The 26,799-nt window shown below is 46.1% G+C and overlaps 2 protein-coding genes across 4 annotated transcripts in view; both read left to right on the top strand.

The window, feature by feature from the left end:
• The window catches only part of LOC146007459 (uncharacterized), a 606,258-nt gene that overhangs the window by 291,704 nt on the left and 287,755 nt on the right, over positions 1 to 26,799 (top strand). The gene's annotated exons all lie outside the window — the stretch shown is intronic.
• LOC146007455 (uncharacterized) overlaps positions 1 to 26,799 on the top strand; it is a 202,042-nt gene that overhangs the window by 17,154 nt on the left and 158,089 nt on the right. The window contains exon 5 of one of the 3 annotated variants that reach the window (XM_083145813.1): positions 18,461 to 20,572. The exons of the other annotated variants lie outside the window; for them this stretch is intronic. Coding sequence (XP_083001939.1) covers positions 18,461 to 20,301 — 1,841 coding nt within the window. The 3' untranslated portion in view covers positions 20,302 to 20,572. Of the gene's footprint in view, positions 1 to 18,460; positions 20,573 to 26,799 lie in introns of those variants that run through there. 3 annotated transcript variants of the gene reach the window in all.

Here is a 26,799-nt window from a genome sequence, read left to right as displayed (position 1 = left end):
GCCAATAGGCTTCCTTCCCCACTGAAGCAGAGATTTGGTCTCTTCCAGCTCTCTGTTCTGGCGACCTTTCTTTCCGGGATGCGGTCAATTTCCCGGCGGTCAAAATCCCGACCGCTGAAATCCCGAAACTTTATCCCTCCGTGGGTGTCCACGACACCCATAGAGGGAGAATTAATTAGCGTGCCGAGCCCAGCGAGGCACCGTGCCCGCAAGGGGGGGGGGGGTGATTCACGTACCCCCCTTGTCGGGATTCTGGCGTCGGGATTTTGACCGCCGGGATTCCATACCGAATCCTTCTGTCCACACTGCGGAGTTGAAGGAGGATTTATACTGCAGATCAGAGTGACAGTTTCTCCTGGACAGCGCTTTCCCTGGTGACCACTGAGCGACCATTGCAGCAGCGCAGACAGATAAGTACACTGCTACATTTATTTTGAGCAATCGCCTGACATTGTGCTGTGTGTAATTATGACAGAAAGGTGTAGTGCTGCTGCTCTTGGGGAGGGAGCGTCCGCCATTAACTGCAGATTTTGTGGTGTTCAATTAACAATTGCACAGATGGATCAGGGGGATTTGTGCCCCTCATGTGAGTCTGTGCCCAGAGAGTTCTGAGCAGCCTGAACCTGCGTGGGCGGCAGCCTTGGGGAGATCTATGAATGCTTTGGTGCAGGCTTTAAATAGGCAAAGGGAGGATCTTGTAAAATCCCCTGGCCCTTTTTCCTCCTCTCAACTGTCTGTGGGCTCTCTATCTACATCTCAGGGGGACCCAGCTTTACTGCAGGTGATGCAGGACACTGCGCAGAGTGTTCATAAGATGAATGGCGGTACTTGTTTCCTAGCACGGCGCCCATCGCATACCATAACACTAAATATGGTATACGATGCGACGCGATATTGTACAATAAAATATCGCATCGCATCCTATGCCATGGTATACGATTTTTGATTCTACAAGCACCCTGATGGGTCCTTACAATGTTAAATGGCCCCCCATTGTCAACGCCACCCCCAGGATCAACGCCAACCCGAAGCGTGGCGAGCGGCGGCGGTACGTGTCCTCCAACCTTTTCCCCACTATCCACGTCGGCGTGGAGTTGATTTTAGATAGTGTGGCGAGTGCAACGAGCCCGAAGTGTGGCGTGCGGACGCGGAATACATGTAAAGTAATACGCTCTCCACGCTTCGGGCTCGCTGCGTTCGCCACACTTTCTAAGGTCACCTCCATGCCGACGTGGATAGTGGGGGTGCATTTAACATTGTAAGCACCCATAAGGGTGCTTGTACAATTAAAAAACGCATTGCATGCATCGTATGTGGCTATATGGCATGCGATGCGAATAGATGCCCTACGATGGACATCGGGGGGCGCCGTGCTAGGAAACAAGTACCTGAATGCATTTATGTAACAACTTGCCAAGACCTCTGAGGTTACTTCTCCTAGACACCCCTTATCTACACCTCCCCTGTTGAATATAGAATCTGATGAGGAAGGTGGGTGTGCTGAGGATGCCTTTTGGGATCAGAGTGAAGAAGTTGAGTCTTCTGTCCATGGTATTGAGGATTTGATCCTTGCAGTTAAGCAGACGTTAATTCTCTCGGATGAGGATAAAGTGCCAGCTCATTGTGTATTCAGAGCTACAGTTACCTTCCTCTCAGATGAGGGCATGACAGCATTACTGGGAGAAGCATGGAAGACTCCTGATAAGAGGCTCTTCATGCCTACAAGATTTGCGAACATGTATCCAATGCCAGAGGAACATTTATGGGAAAAGACCCCTCTGGTGGATGCGTCTGTGGCCAGGCTGTCTAAATCCATGGCTTTACTGGTTCAAGGGGGTGCTGCATTTAAGGACCCTGTAGACCAGAAGATTGAAGGCTGCCTTAAGGCTGTGTTTGAGGGGGTGGGTTTTACTTTACGCCCTATTGCCTCTGCTTAAGTATCCAAGGCCATGATGAAATGGGCTGATGCCTTATGTAATCAACTCCAGCCTGAATCTGAAGCTTTTACCTTGGCTGAAAAGTTTAAGTGTGCTGCAGAGTATGTTTGTGAAGCTGGAGAAGAAGGCACCAAGATGGCGTCAAAAGTGTCACCACCTCCGTGACAGCTAGGAGAGCTCTCTGGCTTAAAGCTTGGGAAGCTGACAGCGAATCCCAGAAGTCTCTCGAGGCTTTGGCTTTTAAGGGAGAACTTTTTTTTGGTCCATTACAAAACAAGCCATGGGGGGAAAGAGCACCTTCCTGCCCACCACATCTAAGCATTCAGTGTCTAAGTTTGGGGCTTTTAGGCCGTCCTTTCGCTCCTCCTTTCAAGGGGGCGCATCCAATAGAGGACAGGCAGGAAGAGGAAAGTTCCCATCAAGCAAGGGGAGGGCACCCAGATCCCGTTTCGGGTCTCAGGAGACAAGGAATTCCTTGATCTGGTGGACAGATCTGGAGTCCCTGCAGATGGGGCTTTCTCTTCGCTCGTGGGATTGGCTGGTTGACACGACCAATGCCAGTCTCAGGGACTGGGGGCAGTGGTCCTGCACCTGAGTTTACAGGGTCTGTGTTCCAAGGAAGAATCCAGACTTTCGATCAACATCTTGGAGCTCCGGGCAGTTTGGAACACCCTTCTGCAGGCAGAGGATCTCCTGAAGGGGATGCAGTTAATATCCCGGCGTTCAGAATCCCGACGCCGGAATCCCGAACGCCAAAATGCCGACGCATTCACCCTCCTGGTGTCCACGACACCCCTGGAGGGAGAATAAATTAGTGTGCCGAGCGTAGCGAGGCACCGGGCCCGCTGCGTGGCGAGCGCAGCGAGCCCGCGGGGGGGGGGGGGGGGGAGCGATCCACGTCCCCCCCCCCCTTGTCGGCATTTCGGCTGTCGGGATTCCGGCGTCTGGATTCTGTACGCCGGGATCCCGACCGCCAGGATTCAATACTGAATCCTTCCTGAAGGGATCACCTGTAGACATACAGTCGGACAGTGCCACGGCTGTGGCTCACCTGAGTCATCAGGGCGGTACCTGCAGCAGGATGGCTATGCAGGAAGTATTGCGGATATTTCAATGAACATTCCTACTCGGTCAGCTGTGTTCATTCCGGGTATCCGGAATGTGGAAGCGGTCTTTCTCAGCAGGGAAGAGCTGCTGGAAGGAGAATGGGCGCTACATCAGGAGGATTTTCAGGAAATAGTAACTCTCTGGGGGCACCCAGAGATAGACTTGATGGCGTCCAGACACAACTGTCAGGAAACCAGGTTCTGCACTCGGACCATGGATTCAACCGCATGGGCAGTAGTTGCCATGACAGTTCCATGGCATTCCACTCTCGCCTATGTGTTCCCTCCGTTTCCTATGATTGCTCAGGTTCTAAAAAGCGTGAGGACACAGGAGGTACAATTCATACTGATAGCCCCGGATTGGCCCAGGAGGTCTTAGTATTCAGACATACTGAGGTTGTCAACGGAATCCTGGCATCTTTCTCTTCGGCCAGACCTACTCAAACAAGGACCGTTTCTACACCTGGACCTAGTTCATCTCAATTTGACGGCCTGGCTTTTGAAACCTCTTTATTAAGGAAGAAAGGTTTCTCGGATGTGGTGATCCAAACTATGGTCAGGGCTTGCAAGCCTGTGTCAGCAGCAAATTATCACAGGGTTTGGAAAACCTATATCTGGTGGTGTGAACGTCAGAAGGTGCACACCTCTAGGTATATGACATACATAAGAGAGTATGGCCTGCTTCTAAGCAAACCATTGCCAGATGATTAAGGTCAGTCATTGCCTTTGCCTGCAATAAGGTAGGCAGACCAATTCCCTCCATGATTAATGCCCATACCACCAGGTCAGTTGCTTCCTTTTGGGCTGTGCGTCATGGGCTACAGCAGAGGAGTTATGCAGGGCTGCCACCTGGTCCTCTGTTCACACCTTTACCAAATTTTACAGGTTCCATGAATTTGCGTCGGAGGACGCTTAATTTGGGCAAGCAGTGATGAGTACTGCAAACCTGAGCGTACCTTCCCAAAGGACCGGTTCTTGAACGTTCCATGGTTAGCTGTGTGACCAGGATGGACAACGGAGAAAAGGGGATTATTGTAATAACTTACCGTTCAAACCCCTTTCTCTGAGTCCATCCCGGTGACATAGCGATGAGCGATCCCTCCCTTACGCTCATGTGTTATCATGTTATTTGGTTGTTGTTTGAATGTGCATATTAATATGTTCAGGCGTTGTGCTGAGTAATGTATCCTAGTGGGCTTTAGAAGTTGAGCTGAGGAATTCTGGGATGCAGAAGGGAGGAGCCTGCCTCTCAAAAAAGTCATCATAGGTGCCTTGATCCTGCGGACTCTCCTACATTCCATAGTTAGCTGTGTCACCAGGATGGACTCAGAGAAAGGGGTTCGAATGGTAAGTTCTTACTAAAATCCCCTTTTTTGGTCAAAAATGTCCAAAATTGCGCATTTACAGCAAATCACATATGTAATAGTGAGAGAGTAAAAATTCCACGTTTTGCTGTGACCAAAAAAAATCTTACTTCAAAAATTGCATCCAGATGGTAATCGCAATTGTAATTGTAAATTTCTCAAATCCCAGCCTAAACATTACCAAAAATCACCAGTAAAATAGGCCTGCTTTCGGCATGCAAGTTTGATGGAACCATGCAGAGATCAGTTAGGCCATGCTTTTGTAAAAAAAACTGTTTAAAAATAAAAAAAATTGCATGGGGTTCCCCCTTGAGTATAACCTGGCCCATGCTCTTTCGGTCAATTTTGGGTTCCCAAATATGAGGGACCAAAGTGATGAGGTCCCACCGTATTTAAGAAATTAGCACCGGTTTCTTTAAAAATTCCTGCTTCCAAAAATATGGGGGGACAAAAAGAGTAGGGGTCCAGCACTGGGCACCAACAGCCAACAGAGTGATGGCACTTTTTACATAAGCTCCTCCTTCCAAAGCATCACCTTGTGGACAAGGTCCCTGTGGGAGTGGGGACTACCCCAATAAAGGGCTTCCCTCCAGGCTTCACCCATCTAGGGCTGAAGCCCGGGGCTGTCCCCGGTCCTCCTAGGAGATGGGTGCTGTGTTTATTTTTTGGCGTCAAATAATACCAACACCGGGTTGTGCTGTCGGACTACATAGTAACATAGTAGTAGAGGTTGAAAAAAGAATTGTATCCATCCAGTTCATCCTTGTACAGGTCCTGTTAGGTTGTATGGACTAATTGTGATATCCCTATTTTAGTATTACCATCTGTTCCAATGGATTCGGTATCGAATCCCGGCGTTCAAAATCCCGACGATGGAATCCCGACCGCCGAAATCCCGACAAGGGGGGGACGTGGAGCGCCCCCCCCCCCCCTTGCGCGCTCGCTGCGCTCGCCACGCAGCGGGCCCGGTGTCTCGCTACGCTCGGCACGCTAATTTATTCTCCCTCTGTGGGTGTCGTGGACACCCACGGAGGGAGAAAGTTTCAGGATTTCGGCGGTCAGGATTTCGGCGGTCAGGATTCCAGCGTCGGGATTCTGAACGCCGGGAAATTTACTGCATCCCGTTCCAACTATGGCTGAATAGTGATTATTTGTACCTTTGGATGTTCTGTTCCAGTAGATCTTTATTCAACCTTATTTTAAATGTGTTCAATGTGTCTGCCATCACCACCTTTCCTGGAAGAGTGTCCATACCTTTACCTGCCCTGACCATAAATAACCCTTTCCTTCTAAGGGTACGGAATCTCCTCTTCTCTAGTCTGAGTGCATGCCTACGTGTCCTAGTTTCCGACCTCAGAGTAAAGAGGTTGCCTAGTAGTTTACAATATTGCCCCCCTGATATATGTATATATGTAAAGAATGTGGGGCCCAGAATTGCTCTCCAAATTCCAGGGGAGGTCTAACCAGTGCCTTGTACAGAGGTAGAATTACATTGTCTTCTGTTTCCATGCCCCTTCTTATACAGGCTGGTATCCTGTTGGCCTTGGTGACTGCACCATTCTCCTCCGTTTGTATAAGTCGCGCCCTGGTTATGGCCTCCGAGATGCATCACCTTACATTTATCTACATTGAACCTCATTTTCCATTCATCAGTCCATTCATGAAGTTTATCTAAGTCCCTCTGTAGAATGTTGACCTTCTCAACCATTGTAACCACCCGGCACATTTTTGTTTTATCTGCAAAAATTGAGATTCTGCTTCATATCACATCTTCTATATCACAGGTTCTCAAAGGTGGTCCTCAGGACCCCACACAGTGCATGTTTTGCAGGTGTCCTCACAGATTCACTAGTGAAATAATTAGCTGCACCTGCCGGTGACCTGGAAAACGTAAACTGTGTGGGGTCCTGAGGACTGATCATTAATGAATAGAAGAGGCTCTAACACTGAACCCTGTGGTACTGCACTTAGTACTGGTCTCCAACTTGATAATGCTCCGTTTACCACCACCCTCTGTTCTGTATCGTGCAGCCAGCTTCTTACCCAGCTACAAGTTTTAACCCCTAGTCCCAAATCCTCCATTTTTTTTAACCAGCTTTGTATGTGCCTTTGCAAAATCCAGGAATCCCTCCTCTACAGCATTGCCAATGTCTAGGTTCCTGCTAATGTCCTCAAATAACTTATTAGGTTAGTTTGGCATGAACGATTCTTTACAAGCCCATGTTGATGACTAGTGGTTATATTATTCATTTCTAGGTATTCTTGGATATATCTCTTAAAATTCTCTCAAATAATCTCCCTACGATTGATGTTAAGCTCACAGGTCTAACATTCGCTGGGTCATCTTTTTCCCTTTTAAAATATCGGTGTTGCCCGACCCCCGGACTTGAGGAACCTCATTGGATACCACTGGAAATGGCTACATCCAATAAGGGCTGAGCTGATTGGTTGAGGGAGTCTCAGTGACTGACATCACTGGGATTTCCCTCAGTATCGGGGAGGGTGTCCATGTCCATATACAGTGTCCATGTCGATATAGACAGCAAAAACTGTGGAAAAACTCATGTTGATTTTTTCCTGTGTTGATCATTTTCATGTTGACCTTTTGCTTGTGTGGACCTTTGGTCAATGTTTACCAGATGTTTGTTGACCATTTTTAGGTGTCGACCTAGATACTGTTGACTGTATACCGGCTGGAACCTCCTTGACTTCAAGGTGCATCCCAGTCCCTGCAGGGGTTTGTTCAGGTTTCTGAATTCCTGCAATAGGCCCTAATAACCTCTGTTTCCCATAAACCTCTTCCCTATCCTCACAGATAGAGGACCTGCCAAAGCCAGACAACATTCCTTTCTGTCTTTAAAGGCTCAGGGCAGGGTTAGAAGCAAGTATTCCTAAAGGCTCCAGTCCTCCTCCCCGAAAACACAGAAATTAAAACCTCACCAAGCTTGGTCTGGTCGCAGTCATTCCCCTTAGAAGGATGACAAGCTTTTTTTCTCATGTGGGAAGTCCAATCCTGGGGGTCTCCAGGGTGGGTGGTTGGTTCCTGGACTTTGCCATTGTATAAATGACCTCGAAGACAGATTCCATTGTATTGTTCGGCTACGCCCTTTCTTTTTATTAAACTAACCCTGTTTCAATTTGTTACCACCGGTCTGTCTGCTAGATGACACCAAGGCTTCTGCCCTTCAGTCCGCCATTTCTTCCCTTCTACAGGCTGCAACGATCTTTCCACAGCATTCTTAACCTGAGACAGCTCAACCTGTTCCTGAGAGTACCCAAATTCAGAATGGAGTCTCTTTAATCCATTCTTCAGAATCTGGAACCGGGAGAACTTCATGGCTTCTTTAGACATTCAGGACGCCTATCTCCACATTCCAATTTGTCAAGTTCACCAGTATTTTCTTTGCTTTATGGTGAGAGACAGGCATTACCAGTTCAAGGCTGTGCACAGCGCAGTGAGTCTTCATAAAGGTGATGGCTGCCCAACTTCACCTACAAGGAACTTGTGTTCTACCTTATCTGGATGACTCCCTTCTGCTAGTGCAGTCTCCAAAGGATCTGCCAAGTCATCTCTACCTCTTACAGGATCTGCTACAATCCCACAGATGAATAATAAACTGTCAGAAATACAGTATAACCCCATCCACAACAGTGCTTCATTTTTGATCATTGCTTGATACCCCTGCGCAGAGGGTCCAGCTACCAGCAGACAAGAGGACAGAGATCTGGGAGATGATTTGTAATTTCTGAAACACAGCAGGGTTTAGGTTCATCTATGCATGTGGGTGTTAGGAAACCAAGTGTCCTGCTTCAAAATGGTTGCATTTTGACAGTTTCACTTCAAACCACTACAGCTGGAGCTGCTCCATCAGTGGAGTCGCTCTCGCTGCCACCTCAAGACCCAAATGCTACCTTTATTTGCTCCTCTCCCCTATGGTGGCTCATCCCAGCATGGGTTGCACCTTTGCAAATACCTTTATTTGCTCCTCTCCCCTATGGTGGCTCATCCCAGCATGGGTCGCACCTTTGCAAATTAATTCTAGATTCTGCTGACCACAGTCGCCAGTCTCCGAGGTTGGGGAGAGGTGGAAGATTGTTCCTTTCAGGGTTTATGAGCAAACCACAAAATGTGCCTGCCCATCAACATCTTGGAATTACAGGCGATGTACTGTGCTCTTCGTCAGATGGAACCAATGCTCCACAACAGGCCAGTGAAGATATAAACAGACAATATGCCAGCTGTGCTTATATAAATTACCAGGGCAGGACCAGGAGTTGCACCACCATGGGAGAAGTCACTATGATTCTCAGGTGGGTGGAACAGTTTCTTCCCTCCCTATCGGCAGTGTACATCCCAGTAGTCTTGAACAAATTCCTGAGTCTACAAGATGTCCATTCAGGTATTTTACCTCTAGACAAAATGCTGGGGTCAACCTCTGGTGGACCTAATGGCCTCCAGGCAGCTACACAGGTACAGCTCTTGGACCCAGGGATCCAGCAGTATGCCTTTTGGATGGCCTCTCCGCACCTTTGCTATTCCAAATGGTATACAGCTTTCCTCTCATTGCTATTCTTATACGAGTATTGGCTTGGCTGAAAAATGAGATGTGACCACCATTCGGGTGGCTCCAGATTGTTCGAGAAGAACCTGGACCTTCTCAGACTGTCGGTTGCCCCTCCAAACTGTCTCCCACTTTGGCCGGACGTATAGTCTCATGGACTTGGTCATCACCAGGATCTCCTCAAATTGAATTTGAAGGGGTGGCTGTTCAGTGGTCAATCTTAAGAGCGAGAGGATTGTCATCTCAGGTCATTCAAACATGCTCGCAAACTATCTTCTGCCAGGATTTATCGTAGGGTTTGGCAACGGTACTTCCAATGGTGCGCTTCGAAATGCTATAACCCAAAAGTCTATCAACTCTCCAGAGTTCTGGCATTCCTGAGAGGTTTGGACTTGGGCCTTCATTGTTCCTCCTTGAAGGTCCAGGTGTCAACCGTCTCTATGTTTCAATGACAAGTGGAAGCTTCTTTCACAATTCATACTTTTTTTAAGGGGGTCCTACACCTTCAACCTCTGGTGCATCCTTTGATGCATCCGTGGGATTTGTCACTACTTCATCATAAACTTCGGGGAGCTCCATTTTGAGACATTGGAATCCATGGATCACATGGAAGATTATTTTTCTTTTGACCATGTCCTCTGCTCGTAGATATTTAAACTTGAGGGTCTCTCTCATCATTCACCCTTTTTGGTATTCCATAAGAACAGAGCGGTATTACGAACTAGACAGGATATCTGCCTATGGATGTGACGGGAACCAGGATAATTTTTGTACCAGTTTTTTCTCCATAACTTTCTTCTTCAGTCTCTGATTCGTTGGAGACGTTGGTTGCAGTCAGGGCCCTGCGTATTTATGTGTGTTTGACCACTCCTTTAGCAAACCTGAGTCTTCGTACTTGATGATGTACACAAGTTAGGCTGGCCTGCCTCAAAACAGGCCCACTAGTTGTGTATCACCATTTGCCAGGCCAATCTGTTGGTGGAGAAACTCGTGCCAGTTTCAGTGAAGGCCTTCTCCACTTGGTCTGTTGGTGCTTCGTGGGCACCGCACGCCAGTGTTTCCTGCAGAGCATCCACGTGGGCTTCTGTGCATATGTTCATCAAATTCCATCATTTTGACACCTTTGCCTCAGCAGATGCTGCTTTCAGGTAAGGGGTCTTCAGTACAGCTCAGGAGCGTTCCCACCCATAAAGGGACAGCTTTGTGACATCCCATAGTCCCAGAATCCCCCATGGGCTGAACGTCAAAAGGATGACTTTTGTCTTACCTGTAAAATCCTTTTCTCTGAAGCCATGTTGGATGCTCTGTCTAGGCAGAGTTCTGCTAGCTTTGGACACAGTCCAAAGAGTGTTATGAGTGTTGTTACAGAGTGTTATGCTTGTGCTCGGGTGCGTGTTCCTCTGTGTGGTCTTCTCTCCTATACCAGTTACTCAGCTTGTTAAGTTTTACTGGTTCCTGATGACAGGGGGGAATAGGGTAGGAGGAGCCTAACTCCAGAACTTAACTCCATGATGCCTGGGTCCTCCAATCCAAACCATACCCATAATCCCAACATCCACCATGGCTTCAGAAATAAGATTTTACAGGTAAAAATTAAATTTTTCTCTTTTCAATGGTCCTGGTGACACAGCTCAACATTGGGATGTAGGAGGGTCTGTAGGAGCCAGGCACCTATCCTAAAGCTTTTGGAGGGTAGGCTCCTCCCCTACTGCATCCCAGACTCTTCAGTTCGTGTTAGGTGCCCACTGGAGTGGGTGCTATTCTAAAGGGCTGCGGGAGCAGCCGAAGAATTAGAGTTAGTTAGGGTTTTTTATTATTTTATTAACTTTTACTCTAGCTAGGTAGGCACAGTGTGAGGATTCTTATTAGTGAATCCTGTCAGCTCGCTGTGCACAGGGGAGACGCTGTCTGGTCTCCCTGTGCAGCGCTTACAGCTTCTATTAAGAAGCTGCCTGGGCTCCGGAGCGCTCTGAAACCGGCTTCACGCTAGGTGGGGATCATGGGGGAAAGGCGCTCCGTGATGGCGGCGGCCATTTTCTGCGGAGCTTACACACTGAGCTCCTATATGAGAGGACAGCAGTGTGTTACAGGCATGTTCCAAGTGGTCCCCAGCTGAGGGGGAGACACTGGAACTTGGAGATCCTGCAATGGGAGCGGCTGTCTGGGGGTGGTTGGCGCCAAAAGTCACGGACCCCGCAGCAGCAGGGACTTGGTCTCTTCCCTCACTCTGTTTTGGCGCCATTCGGAACGCTTGCAGCGGAGCTGAGCTGGCTGACAGATTCTGGCAGAGTGATTGGATTTCCTGGGCATCGTTTCCCCACATCTGAAGCCTTCAGACAGATAAGTGACTGAGTGCATTGGCTCTGTATTAAACGCCTGTACAGTGTGCGCTGTGACTGTTACTTTTACATCATGTCTGAGCAACAGTCTGTGGCTTTGGGGTAGGGAGCCCTTAATACATTGAGCGCTTGCAGTGTTTGTACACTGAAATTTGTCCCTGAGCAGATGGCCAAGGGGGGCTTGTGTATTACTTGCGCTGCTGTGAGACCCATGGGGAGTGAACCCCAGAGGGTAGAGCAATCGGAGCCTGCGTGGGCCAGTGCCCTGGGCAGGTCTGTGAATGCCTTAGTGCAATTGCTGGACAGGCAGAGTGATGTGTTGGTAGCTTCCCCGAGACCTATGTCGTCATCATCTCAGCAGTCCTCTGGCTCCTTGCCTCTGACCCAGGCAGATCCTGGCTTCTTACAGGTCATGCAGGATACGGCTAAGGGGATCAGCAGGTTTAATGATTTGTTAGACAAATTTGATGGTGACACTGTGGGGACCCCTAAAAGGTCTTATTCAGTACCATTGCTTGTTGCTGAAGAGGAGGGAGAGTATACAGACATTCCCTGGGATCAGGGTGATGATTCTGAGGATTCCTCGGCCCCAGGGGTGGAGGATTTGATTACTGCTGTAAAACAGGCTTTGAATTTGTCTGTGGAAGATAAAACTCCTGCAAAAGGTGTTTTTAAACGGCAACGTAAGGAGACTGTTACCTTCCCTGCGGATGAAGGTTTACAGGATCTATTGGAAGGGGCTTGGAAAACGCCCGATAACAGGCTGCAAATGCCAAAGAGATTTTTAAGTCTATACCCCATGCCTGAGGCTCATGCAGACCTCTGGGAAAAAGTTCCAGTGGTAGATGCTTCTGTGGCACGGCTATCAAAAGCCACTGTGCTACCTGTCCAGGGGGGGGGCAGCTTTTAAGGACCCCGTAGACAAGAAGCTGGAAGGTAACCTCAAGGCAATATTTGAAGGGGTGGGCTACACTTTACGCCCTCTTATAGCATCAGCCTGGGTCTCTAAGGCCATGATTGTGTGGGCCAATGACTTGTGTACTATTTTACATGCTGATCCATGTGTGTTGTTGCTTGCTGAGAAGCTTAAAGCAGCTGCGGAGTATGTGCTTGAGGCTGTTGAGGAAGCTCTCAAAATGGCTTCCAGAGTTTCCACAGTGTCCGTCAATGCCAGGAGAGTGCTTTGGCTTAAAGCCTGGGAGGCGAATAACAAATCAAAGAAGGCCTTAGAGGCATTAGCTTTTAAAGGAAAGCTGTTGTTTGGTTCAGAACTGGAAGAGATTATTAAGCAGGCCACGGGAGGCAAAAGTACCTTCCTGCCGGCTCCTGCAGCTAAGCAGACCTCAAGGTTTTCTGCTTTTAGGCCGTCCTTTCGGCCCTCCCCTAGAGGGGGTGCGTCCTTTCGAGGACAGTCTTTGAGGGGAAAGTTTCAGTCCTCCAGGGGCAAGGCCCCAAAGTCTAAACCGAGCACCAAAGGAGAGGACAAGCCCTCCGCATGACTACCTGGGGAATCTCCCAGCGGTGGTCAAGGTGGGGGGGCGTCTGAGATGGTTCAGGGACACGTGGGCATTGTTGGACCGGGATTCCTGGGTGCTAGACATTGTATCCCAGGGTTACAAAATTCCCTTCAAAGGTCTTCCTCCGAGAAGATTCATTCCTACACCACTGCCAAAGGACTCTCGGCTCCGTGCTGCTCTTTTGGGGGTGGCTCAATCTCTCTTAGAGAAAGGTGTGGTTATCCCGGTCCCTCAAGCTGATAACGCAGAGTTTTGTTTGATAAGATTAGATATGATTGATAACCCAAACCTGTATATATTTACTTTATTACCTTTAAATATAACGGCAACGCTGAAATGATTGCACACCCACACAACCTTGTTAGAAAATGTATGACAATGCTTTACTTGAAAAATAGCTTCATTACAGGTATTTGCAAATGCAGACTAACACAAGAAACATAAAACTGACTAGCTAATACTTAAACAGTAATTCTAAATCAAATCAAAATGGACACCTTTCAAGGACAGTGATCAGCCATGATTAAACCTCCTTCATAATTACCTCCAGCCCCCTGTGCTTCCTTGTTCTTCCTCAACTGCTTTCCGCTACCTCTCGCACTCTGATATTTAAACCTTAATCACATTAATTAATTAATTACTCATAAGCATTGAGTCTTATTGGAAAGCTCTGCTTTCAATCATGATGTCATAATTAACCCAACACCCAACTTCAGTGGCCTTGTGGGTCTACGCATGTGTGGCCTTGTTCCCATATAGTTGATGATTGTGGAGTCTAGGTGTCTGTCCTTGCTCTATTATACTGTCAACATCACATTCTTAAGCTTCTAAAACCAAAAACAATTCTCTATAAGAAATCACTTTTACAGCACTGTTCTGAATGATCAGCCATTTTATAATGTTATTATGCAAGTCATGCCTAATAAAATGGCCGCCGTTTCTGACATATTATAACTGTTTAGCGCAAAGGGAAGGCCTCATACGCAGTGAATAGTACATTGTGCAACAAGCTAAAGTCATCTGTAGCAATAATAGCAGCAGTCAGGAAAACAGAATATAATAAAAGCATAGATTTATTGATTCGTTGATTTTCTGTATTATCAGTGCGGAGTGGAAGAAAGGTTTTTATTTCACTCTGTTTTTGGTGCCCAAGCCAGACGGGTCTTTCAGACCAATCCTAAATCTAAAATCCTTGAATCTCCATCTGTGGGTAGACCATTTCAAAATGGAATCTCTACGGTCTGTGCTGCTAAGCCTGGACCAGGGAGAATTTTGGGCATCCCTGGATGTCCAGGACACATACCTTCATGTTCATATCCATCCAGAACATCAGGCTCTCTTGAGGTTTGCGATAGGAGACCTGCATTTGCAATTCCAGGCGTTGCCCTTCGGTCTGGCTACAGCACCAAGGGTATTCACCAAAATAATGTCAGTAATGGCGGCGGTGCTCCGACTGAGGGGAATCACTGTGATTCCGTATTTGGACGACCTGCTGTTCAAAGCAGAGTCGGAGGAAAGGTTACAGAGTCACTTGGCAGAAGCCATCAAGTTTTTGCAGGCTCACGGTTGGCTTTTAAATTTACAAAAGTCTCAGTTGGTGCCGTCACAGAGACTCCAGTTCCTGGGAGTTGTCCTGGATACCCATCTACATCGGGTATTCCTACCAGAGACAAAGGCCAAGGACCTGGCCTCCTTAGTCCGGGAGATCCTAGGGTCTCAGAGCCCATCGGTTTGGAGGTGTCTCAAACTGTTGGGGAAGATGGTGGCGTCTTTCGAGATGTTACAGTTCGCCAGGTTCCACTCTCGAGTGTTCCAGTGGAACATCCTGACATCTTGGTCGGGGAATACTTAGACCATGAAGTTAGAGCACATAGTGTTGTCTCCAGAAACAGGGTCTTCCCTGCAATGGTGGTTGGAGGTGGATTCCCTTCAGTGGGGTCGGTCTCTGCAGTCCTGGGACTGGCTGGTAGTCACTACCGACGCCAGTCTCAGGGGCTGGGGGGCAGTGGGTTTGGACCTGCGCCTGCAGGGCTTATGGACCTCGGAGGAGTCTGCCTTGCCGATCAATATCCTGGAACTGCGGCCTGTGTGGAAGGTGATATCTTTGGCAGGAGAAAGATTGCAGGGTCTTCCTTTGAGGATTCAGACCGACAACGCCACGGCTGTGGCGTACTTGAATCATCAGGGAGGCACACGCAGCAAGCTGGCCATGTGGGAGGTTTCCCGGATTTTTCTGTGGGCGGAGGTGAATGTTCCAGCGTTGTCAGCGATATTCATCCCAGGGGTGGAGAATATAGAGGCCGACTTCCTGAGCAGGGAGGAGCTGCTGGAAGGGGAATGGAGCCTGAACCCACAGGTATTTCTTCAGATTACATTGAAGTGGGGAACTCCGGATGTGGACCTGATGGCATCAAGGTTCAATCATCAGGTGCCCAGGTTCTATGCCAGGACGAGAGATCCACTGGCAGAAGCAGTGGATGCTATGACCATCCCCTGGGAGGGGAATCTGCTTTATGTCTTCCCGCCGTTTCCAATGCTGGCAAGAGTATTGAAAAAAGTCCAGGCCCAGGCAATTCCGGTGATTCTAGTGGCCCCAGATTGGACAAGGAGGTCCTGGTATTCCAGGCTTCAGAGATTGTCTGTGGACTAGTGGCGTCTACCTCTGAGGTCAGACCTGTTAAACCAAGGGCCGTTCAATCACCTGGATTCAGCTCGGCTAAATTTGACGGCTTGGCTGTTGAGACCGCCATCTTGAAGAACAAGGGGTTCTCGGAGGCTGTGGTTAACACCATGGTGAAAGCTAGGAAGTCAGTGTCTTCTGCAAACTATTATAGGGTCTGGAAGACTGTATAGGGTGATATTTTTAACTACTTTTTGGACGCCATTTTGTCATGTATAACCTCCATTTTGTATCTGTATAACTTCATTGCTATATAAATGTACTTTTTATTAGGATTAGTGCTTTTACAGACATATAGGCACCAGTTAGAAATATAGTTCCATTCTAAGTGCCAGCTGTCTTTTACACTTGACCTGGTGTGGAAGATATAGGGAGTGGGAAGTGTAGCCAGTGTTTAGGCAAGCTGACAGTAAGTAATATATGTTCCTGCTATCAGTATGTCGGATCGGAACTGTCTAGTAAGCTGTATGGGCTATTGTGTCCATAACTATGTGAACGGGAAACTTGTCATTTTGGATAATTTATATTATGTGAACAGACTTCTACATCCAGTAAGCAATATCTTACAATACTAGGATATTTGCTGCAGGATGGGTATAAAGGCTAGAGACTTCTACATGGCAGAGGTTCCTGAAATCTAGGTCTGTCTGCAGCGGACACAGACTTCTAATGCATCCCAGTGTAGTAACTCAGTAGAGTTACATACTAAGAGGGACCCTGGGGATGACTGGACTTTTATTTTTTAAACTACTGATGACAACCATCCAGGACAGATCTTAAAACATCTGAGATAAAAGCTGAGTATTAACTTGTTACTTATTTGCATGTTTTTATTATTGTAGCTTAAATAAATGTTTATCTTTGTTTTGAAATGTCCTGTGTCAGTCTCCATATTTAACACATTGTATCCTAGAACCTGGTCGCTTGAGTTATTACTTTCAACCGACAACAAAGACCTATATTAGGTGGTGTGAAAGGCAGAAGTCGCAAACATCGCGATTTCGATTGTCTAAATTGCTGGAGTTTTTGCAGGATGGCTTCTCATCTGGGTTAAGCCTTCAGTCACTCAAGGTACAGATCTCGGCCTTGTCAATTTATTTCCAGAAAAGGATAGCATTGTTACTGGAGGTGCAGACCTTCCTGCAGGGGGTTTCTCGATTGAAACCTCCCTACAAACAACCAGTGGCTCCATGGGATTTATCTCTGGTTCTGGAGTGTCTTCAAAAGGCGCCTTTTGAGCCGTTGAGGTCGGCTGACCTTAAGTTCCTTACATGGAAGCTTGTATTTTTGTTGGCGGTTGCGTCAGCAAAGAGAGTATCGGAGTTGGGAGCATTGTCCTGCAAGTCTCCTTTCCTTATATTTCATGATGACAGGGCTGTTCTTCGAACAGTACCCCAATTTTTGCCAAAAGTATTCTCTGCTTTTCATTTAAATCAGGAGATATTTCTACCTGTGTTTCAACCCCCAGAGGGTTCAAGGAAAAGGGACAAATTGAGGAATTTGGATGTTGTGCGCGCCTTGCGCATTTATGTGGACAGGGTGAAGGGTGTCAGGAAGACTGACACTTTGCTAGTCTTGTATGATGTACACAAAATTGGTTGGCCTGCCTCTAAGCAGACCATTGCTCGGTGGTTGCGTTCTGTCATTGCCTTTGCATATACTAAGGTTGGTAGGCCTGTGCCGGCCAGGATTAATGCGCATACCACCAGGTCGGTCGCCACCTCTTGGGCGGTTCGACATGGGGCCACAGCTGAGCAGGTTTGCATGGCCGCCACTTGGTCATCTGTTCACACTTTTGCCAAATTCTATAGGTTCCATGAGTTCGCGTCGGAGGACGCATCATTCGGGCGAACAGTGATTAGAGCTGCAGACCCACCCAAAGGACCGGCTCTGGAACGTCCCAATGTTGAGCTGTGTCACCAGGACCATTGAAAGAGAAAAAGGGATTTTTGTAAGAACTTACCGTTCGAATTCCTTTCTCTGATATGGTCCTGGTGACACAGCGATCCCTCCCTTACGCTCAGTAAGTATGCCAGTGTTCATGATGTGTCATGTTATATATGGTTGAAAAGTTATTTTTTTAAATTGTGCATATAATATGTGCAGGCGTTTGTACTGAGTTAATGTATTCCATACCTATGTACACAGACCATGAAGAGAAGGGTCTTGTCTATAACATAGATTGGGGACACTGAGTAGGTCTAGAGACCAGTTAGATCCAGAATATAATGAATAGCTCTGAAAGCAAAAAGGTATATGAAGAGTCTTCCCTGCATTTAATTAGGATTTACCTTTGGGTGCAGGTCAGTGTTTGGGTGGACATTGGGGTTGGACATCACTGATAACGAGGCTTCCAGTCCTGTGACGATGGCAGGGAAATGTGACTGGCCAATGGCTGCTGTTCTGTTGGTGATGTCACAGTGACTGGGTGGTTGCATTGTGCATTATTAAGGCGGGTCTGTACTAGTTGATTTATTTTCTCTTTTCACCAACAGTCAGATTTGCTGTAAGTACATTTAGAATTGTAATAAAGTGTTTAGAAATGACGGTACTTGTGTAGTTTCACGGCTCCACTAAATTGCATGCGATTTATTATCCAGTTCATATCCCCACTATCCACTAGGGCGTGGATTCGATTTTATATATTGTGGCGAGCCACCGAGCCCGAAGCGTGGCGAGCGGACACGGACTGTATTCCACGGAATTGCATGCAAATGCCACAGCACAAGTAGCATAATCCGTGTCCCCTCACGTGGCTCGCTGCGCTCGCCACACTATATAAAGTCAACTCCACGCCCTAATGGATAGTGGGGATATGAACTGGATAGTAAATCGCATGCGATTTAGTGGCACCGTGAAACTACACAAGTATCAAAATGACTGATACACTGACAATCTGCTCCTCAGTGTAAGATCAATGTTTTATATCTGTACAATTTATATAATTTTTGGCAGAGGAAGACAGAAGGAAGCATATCGTTCCAGACATTAAAATAGAAGATTCCATCATACGAGATTTTCCAGGAGAAAACGCCATTATCTCAGATATACATCCAGGGCTTTATAGTGCAAATTCATCATCTGATCCTTCAACTCAAGGGGACTTCACTTCTAATAACTCTGCCATTGTTACACATAGTACAGGTCATACAGCTGATACAGGCTTTCCATGTTCTGAGTGTGGGAAATGTTTTACTTGCAAATCAGCTCTTGTTACACATCAGAGAATTCACACAGGTGAAAAGCCATTTCCTTGCTCTCAGTGTGCAAAATGTTTTACACAGAAAGCACATCTTGTTTTACATCAGAGAATTCACACAGGTGAGAAACCATTTCCATGTTCTGAGTGTGGAAAATGTTTTGCATGGAAATCAAATCTTGTTCTACATCAGAGAAGTCACACAGGTGAGAAACCATTTCCATGTTCTGCGTGTGGAAAATGTTTTGGAAGAAAATCACATCTTGTTATACATCAGAGAGGTCACACAGGTGAGAAACTATTTCCATGTTCTGAGTGTGGAAAATGTTTTGCATGGAAATCAAATCTTGTTCTACATCAGAGAAGTCACACAGGTGAGAAACCATTTCCATGTTCTGAGTGTGGAAAATGTTTTGTACGGAAATCACATCTTGTTATACATCAGAGAGGTCACACAGGTGAGAAACTATTTCCATGTTCTGAGTGTGGAAAATGTTTTGGAAGAAAATCACATCTTGTTATACATCAGAGAAGTCACACAGGTGAGAAACCCTTTCCATGTTCTGAGTGTGGAAAATGTTTTGTACGGAAATCAAATCTTGTTATACATCAGAGAGGTCACACAGGTGAGGAACTATTTCCATGTTCTGAGTGTGGAAAATGTTTTACACAGAAATCAGAACTTGTTATTCATCAGAGAGGTCACACAGGTGAGAAACTATTTCCATGTTCTGAGTGTGGAAAATGTTTTACACAGAAATCAGCTCTTGTTACACATCAGAGAACTCACACAGGTGAGAAACCATTTCCATGTTCTGAGTGTGGAAAATGTTTTACAGAGAAATCAGCTCTTGTTAAACATCAGAGAATTCACACAGGTAAAAAGCCATTTCCTTGCTCTCAGTGTGGAAAATGTTTTACACAGAAATCACATCTTGTTTTACATCAGAGAATTCACACAGGTGAGAAACCATTTCCATGTTCTGAGTGTGGAAAATGTTTTACAGAGAAATCAGCTCTTGTTAAACATCAGAGAATTCACACAGGTGAGAAACCATTTCTATGTTCTGAGTGTGGGAAATGTTTTACACAAAGATCAGAATTTGTTATTCATCAGAGAAGTCACACAGGTGAGAAACTTCTTCCATGTTCTGAGTGTGGAAAATGTTTTGCACGTAAATCAGTTCTTCTTATACATCAGAAAAGTCACACAGGTGAGAAACCATTTCCATGTTCTGAGTGTGGAAAATGTTTTACAAAAAAATCAGATCTTGTTATTCATCAGAGAACTCACACAGGTGAGAAACCATTTCCATGTTCTGAGTGTGGAAAATGTTTTATACGGAAATCAAATCTTGTTTTACATCAGAGAAGTCACACAGGTGAGAAACCATTTCCATGTTTTGAATGTGGAAAATGTTTTATACGGAAATCAAATCTTGTTTTACATCAGAGAAGTCACACAGGTGAGAAACCATTTCCATGTTCTGAGTGTGGAAAATGTTTTATACGGAAATCAGATCTTGTTAGGCATCAAAGACGCCACACAGGTGAGAAACCATTTCTATGTTCTGCAGATAAATCAGGTCTTGTATGACATAAGAGAAGTCACACAGGTGAGAAACCATTTCCTGTTTATTACACAGCAATCAGAAACCATACACAGTGGTCACGTCAAGGTCAGAACAAAATATTGCATAGTTACATAGTAGGTGAGGCTGAATAAAGACTTGTGTACATCTAGTTCAACCTAGGTTTGTAATAGTTTATCCCTTGTTGTACAGTATGTTCTGATATTTTAAAGACAGATTATGTTTCTTATTTGTACCCATGGACATTTTTAACCAATAAATGTTTATCCAACCTTATTTTAAACGTATTTATTGTGTCTGCCGACACCACTTCAGGAAGAGAGTTCCAAAGTTTGGCTGCTGTGACCGTAAAGAATTTTTTTCTTCTAGATCAGGAGTGGCCAACCAGTCAGAGGCAAAGAGCCAAAAAATATGGTATGGTAAGTCTAAAAGCCGATTCCAGGCAAAAATGGGCGTGGCCTAGATCCTGAAAGGCCACGCCCCTCTTTTAAATGGATTGTGGCCTAGCTGGCACAAGGCCATGTTTCATTTTTGTGTTCACGCCTTTAGCACGTTTGTAGGAGAATGACCTTGTGTGGCATTAGGTTTAGAAGTGATGACTTCTAAACACTTTTTAGATATTTTACCAGTTTAAATGACTACTAAATGACTACTTCCCAACAAAAAAAATAATTCCAAATAAATTAGTAGCGTCATTTTTTTTTTTACTTGAGGTTTGAACGCTACTAAATTATTTGGACTTTTTGTTGGCAAGTAGTCATTTTAACTTGTAAAATTATCTAAGAAGTGTTTGGGAATTTACTCCCAGCACACTGGGGAACAAATGAATGTATCTCTATCCCTGGGAGGGCATCACGGCAGTTGTGCTAAACAATTTTAATGTTATGGAACCAGTTTCATCTATCTGGCGCCATATCTTTTCTTTGCGGTGTGCTGTTCGCCGAGAAAGGGACACGCTTGCATGTGAGACACTTGCACGTCCCCATCTTGGCGAATGGCGCGCCGAAATGGAAAGATGTGATACGCCGGCCAGATAGATGAAACTGCCTCCATCAAATGGCAATCCCACCATGTGTGGATCAGAGTGCCCCGTTCCTGTCCGCATCTCCAGCAAAGAGGGGACACCCCCTTGCAAAATGTATGTAAAATACTTGGGCAGCGGTACCATCTAGTCAGTAACTTATATTGGGTCTCAACTACTTCTAGACTGGCCAAACAAGCGCTAGTGGCCTGATATGTATTATCCCAATTCATTTGGATCTTTTTGGAGGCAAAATCCTTCTCCCAGGTCTCCTGGTCTGATGGTTCAGGGGGCATAAGAGCAGACAGCAGTAGCTGATAGAGGGTGCATAAGAGCAGACAGAAGTAGCTGATAGATATTGGATATCACGTGTGTGGGTGGCTGTTGTTGGGAGCACATCCTTTCAAACGGTGTAAGCACCCTGCCCAATACTAGAAGACCTCCTAGTGACGCGATGAAATGTCCAATTTGAAGGTAAAACCAATAGTCCGACTTATTCAGGCCTGTTTTCTCTATTAGTGACTCAAAAAGATATGTATGCCCCAGAGTTCAGATCAGATGGTGTATTGTGGTGACCAGGGGGGAAGTTGGGATTATGAACAATAGTGTCAATGAAGATGCTACAGAAGTGATTTTTAATTTCATACATGATTTTGGACAGGAAAGAAATGTCACTGTGTGGTGCACCTATAGAAGATTTATTAAAATGTAACCTTTATTTATATTTGGTTAAAAGTATAGCGAAATAAAATGACATAACATGAAAGACATACAAAATTTCGTTAAAAAAGGATATAAGTTATCCTTGCGACGTGGGGTCCCACACTCCTTATTCCCAATTTCCACTTAAATTGGAATACATACACTGTCTAGAAAATATATTTTCTATTGTATATATAAATATGTGGCAGGCAGTGAACAAATACGTCTCAGTCGAGAGAAAAAATCGCCCCAATCATAGGGGAAAGGTCGGTGCACCTCCAAACAAACTGTCAGTTGGGGTATATACGGCAGCGTCAATATATAATTCAGGTAACCAGTGCTGGTATGTAGGGGGGCACTGGTGGCTTAATTTCACCCTCAGCTTTGTCCATAGTTGTAAAGTTGGGCCTACTAGCGGGTGAGTAACATTTCCCACTGCCGGGGACCAAGGTATATATTTGAGTTGCATCCCTGCAGAGTTGGATTCAATAGCCACCCATTGTTTATCCGACGATTCTCGTGACCACTCCATCACCCTGCTAAGCCGAGATCATAGGAAGTTGCCTAGCACCTTGCATCTTATTTCTAAATAAAATCTGGTGTTTAAATCTCGGTTTCCATCCTCCCCAAACAAAGTCCCGGACAATATTATGTATTGTAGAGAGAAATCGCAGGGGGAGAGCGATTGGTAATGTCTGAAATAAATAAAGGAGTCTGGGAAGTATATTCATTTTGATAACATTTAGGCGACCTAACCAGGTAAGTTTCAATGGGAGCCATTTAGTCAGGTCCCCACGTATTTTATGTAATATGGGGCTAAAATTTAGGGAGAATAGTTTTTCTAATTTATTGGAAATCTGTACCCCCAGATACTGCAATTGATGCCATTTAAATGGAAAGGAAGCAGAGAGGGCAGAGATCGTCTCCTCCGAGGCAGTGACATTTAGGGCAGTAGATTTAGAATAGTTAATCTTGAAATTCGATAATTCATTGAATCGATCAAATTCTTGCATAAGATTCGGGAGAGAGACCCTCGGGTTCGTAATGACTGCCAGGAGATCGTCTGCAGAAAGTGCCAGGCGGGGTTCCCGCCTCCCCACCCGGATACCGGAGATCTCTGGATTAGCCCTTATCGCTCTTGCCAGCGCCTCTATACATAGAACAAATATAAGTGGCGAGAGGGGGCATCCCTGCCGAGTTCCGTTCTTAATGTGAATTGTACTGGATAATATTCAATTTCCCCTCACCAATGCTGATGGGGCCTTGTATAGCGCCATAACCCCCAGGCCTAACCGTTCCAGGACACCCTTCATAAAGTCCCAATCAATCCTGTTAAATGCTTTTTCCGCATCGGTTGACAGGAGGACCATTGGGGGTGTTAGTGGAGGTCGTATGAGAAATCACATCAATTATATTTATCGTATTGCCCCTTGTCCTTCCAGGGACAAAGCCCACCTGGTCTGAATGGATCAGGGTCGGAAGCTGCGGTCTAAGCCGGCTCGCCACCAGCTTAGCATAAAGTTTAAGATCTACATTTAGGAGGGAGATGGGTCTGCAGCTAGCCGGCAAACATGGGTCCTTCCCCTCCTTGGGAATAACAGTAATATGCGCTGTTAGTGATGACCTGAGAACTGCGTTGTATCTGACACCGCGTTACACGCTCGCAGCAATAAGGGTAGTAGACGCTCTTGGAATGTTTTGTAGTAGGAAATAGGGGAAACCGTCAGGCCCCGGACTTTTCCCATTGGGAGAGGACTTAATAGCTCCCAGTAGCTCAGCTTCCGTAAAAGCAGCTTCAAGAGCCGATGTCACTGCCTCAGGGAGAGTTGGAAAGTCTATAGACTCTAGAAATTGGTGAATCGCTGAGACGTGATCTACTCGAGCCGCGTCTGAACCCTTCTGAGTGAGGTTATATCATTTGGAGTAGTATCTAGAGAAAATATCTGCAATTTCTGTGTGGGTTGAACACAGGGCCCCAGAGGAATCTTTCATTTTCTCGCTATATATCAGAGATCTCTGTGCTCTGAGGGCTCTCGCCAGCGTCTTACCCGGCTTACCCCCCCATCTGTAAGGAATGTGTCTGCAGCACCTGTACGCTCTTCTAACTCCCTCATCTAACAGGGCGGTGAGTGCGGTTCTAGCAGTCTGCAACTGCACAAGTGTGTCAGGGTCTCTGTTATCTTCATGTGACTATTCCAAAAGTCTTATCTTGGATAACAGAGCGTCTCTACATTCTGTTCTTTGTTTTTTAAGGAAAGATCCCAGCTGAATCCAGTGGCCTCTCATCACACATTTGTGGGCCTCCCACACCGAGGGGGGAGACATCAGGAGTCACATTGGAGGCAGTGTATTCATCTCTACATCTCATAAGCTGGGACTTACAGTAGGAGTCCGTGAGCAGTTGCTCATTGAACCTCCAATGCCATTTCCGAGGTGAATGGTGTCGTATACGTAAAGTTACGGTGATGGGAGAATGATCGGAGCCCGTATTCTGGCCAATTGAAGCCGCCTTCAGAAGCTCCAAATGGGAGTGGTTCACACAGAAATAATGGTACATGTGAATTATCCGGGCTGCCGATTTTGTCCTTAAGTTTAGTTAACTTAAGGACACCCGACCGACGCGATGCCTGCGATTTACCCCCAAATCGCGGGGATCGCGTCGGTCGCGGCCGTTATAATGGGCCGCGACGCGACTGATGCGATGCCCGCGATTTCCCATAGACAGTAATGTTAAAATTACTGGACCCGATTTCCCATTTTAAATGTATGACAGTAATGTTAAATGATGTGCAAAATAAAATGACAATGTGAAATGGGCCAATATGGCCATTTCACATTGGATATGTTTTTTAAAAAAATGTTTCATGGCCCCGTTAATGCCACCCCGCTATTGACGCCAACCCGAAGCGTGGCGAGCGCAGCGAGCCCGCGAGGGGCGGCGGTACACGTCCTCTGACCTTTTCATACCAATATTATCCACGTCGGCGTGGAGTTGAGAATAGAAAGTGTGGCGAGCGCAGCGAGCCACCGAGCCCGAAGCATGGCGAGCGGACGCAGATACCTTCACAGGTATACGCGTCCCCTCGCGGGCTTCACAGGTGTCCGCGTCTGCTCGCCACGATTCGGGCTCGATTTTTGCCTCCTTAATTAGGAGATGCTCCAAATCGATTAAACCACCACCATTCGAACCTGCATCCACATTGGTACCAGCAGCGATGGTATTATCATAAAAAATTCTAGAACATTACAAAGAGCGTTTAACACTCAACTCACTGTTTCTAAACCTCTTCTAGACAAACAGAGGATATCACTTTAAATGAGTGTAGACTAAAACAGCAGCAAAAATGGTCCTATTGGATTCAGCAGACAGTTTTTTGGAAAAGATATATAGGACCATGCGCTTCAATTAGTTCTCAAATACCAGTTGGCAAGTAACCCTGTTCAGGGTATCCGGGCACCAAATACCACAATAGGAATGCAGCACTTATTCTCAGGGGGGGGGGGGAACCTCTGGAACCCACAGAGGGAGAAGTATCTAGCAAAAATGTAGAAAAAGGCTCTTCATGGTGCATTAAATGAATAACAATTTAATAAGCGCAACAATGTCTCCACGGTGTAAAAGAGTCAGAGACTCGTACCATAAAATATTGCTCTGTGGACTGGGTGCCACAAGATATGATATAAAACCAAGGGGCAAAACTGCTCACGCTCATCCAGGGCCGGATATCAAAACACGTCCTTCAGACAACTGCAGCGCTGGCTTGCTCTGCTGCAATCAGGAACGTCACAGACAGCCGTAGACAGGAGGCAGTAGCGGGATCAGCTGGAGGCACGTCATAGGCCACGCTCTGGCGCGTTTCGTCGTAAGACTTCGTCAGAGGGCGTGGCTACTACGCGTGCAGATCCAGCCTATATACCACCGGACCTGTCAATCACGGCCGGGAACAGGGAACACCCACTTTCTAGTGACAGACGGAGTTTTAGCCGGCTCAGCTAGTATACAAGATAGGCCACAATAGACCAACAGTAATGGAAATCGGGAGGTGAGTTCAGTTCATTCTAGTGATACATTTTTTTATTACTCAGTATAACACCCATGAGAAAGAGTTAAATAATATCTTAAGAAAACACTGGAAGGTGTTGAAGCTGGACCCGATCCTGGCAGATCATATTCCCAATGCCCCGAAACTGATCTACAGTCGGGCCAAAACGATCAAATCGATGGTCTCTAAGAGCCAGTTACAGCCTCTGGATGAAAGACCATCTACCAGTAGCTTTTTAAGTGTCCAGGGATCTTTCCCTTGTAATAGATGCAAAGTCTGCCCCTTTATGAAGAAAGGTAATAACATTGATGGTACAGACATGAAGGTCTCTAGTTTTATCAACTGTAACACTACGTCAGTGATATACATGTTAATGTGCGGGTTGAAATATATCGGGAAGACCAAGAGATGCTTAAAGGTCCGCATTCTTGAACACATCCCCAACATTAAACATGGCGTATCTAACCATAGTGTCTCTCGACACTTCAAGGAGGTTCATAACTGTGATCCCACCAGTCTCTCGTTCAAAGGAATAGAACTAGTAAAGCAAAATAAAAGAGGTGGTGATCACGAAAAATACCTGTTGCGAAGGGAGACCACCTGGATTCTGAGGCTAAATACACTTACACCGGTAGGCCTAAACGAAGGCTATGAAATTACCCCTTTTATCAACTAAGGGGGTAAATGGTTCTATGTTACCATTTGATTACCTAGTATACGGCTGTAAATGAGATATT

The sequence above is a fragment of the Crinia signifera genome, chromosome 6 (genome assembly GCF_055691185.1).
Source record: "Crinia signifera chromosome 6, ASM5569118v1, whole genome shotgun sequence".
Taxonomy (NCBI): Eukaryota; Metazoa; Chordata; class Amphibia; order Anura; family Myobatrachidae; genus Crinia; species Crinia signifera.
Note: the sequence above shows the minus strand (reverse complement) of the source record. Positions and strands in the feature narration are given on the sequence as shown.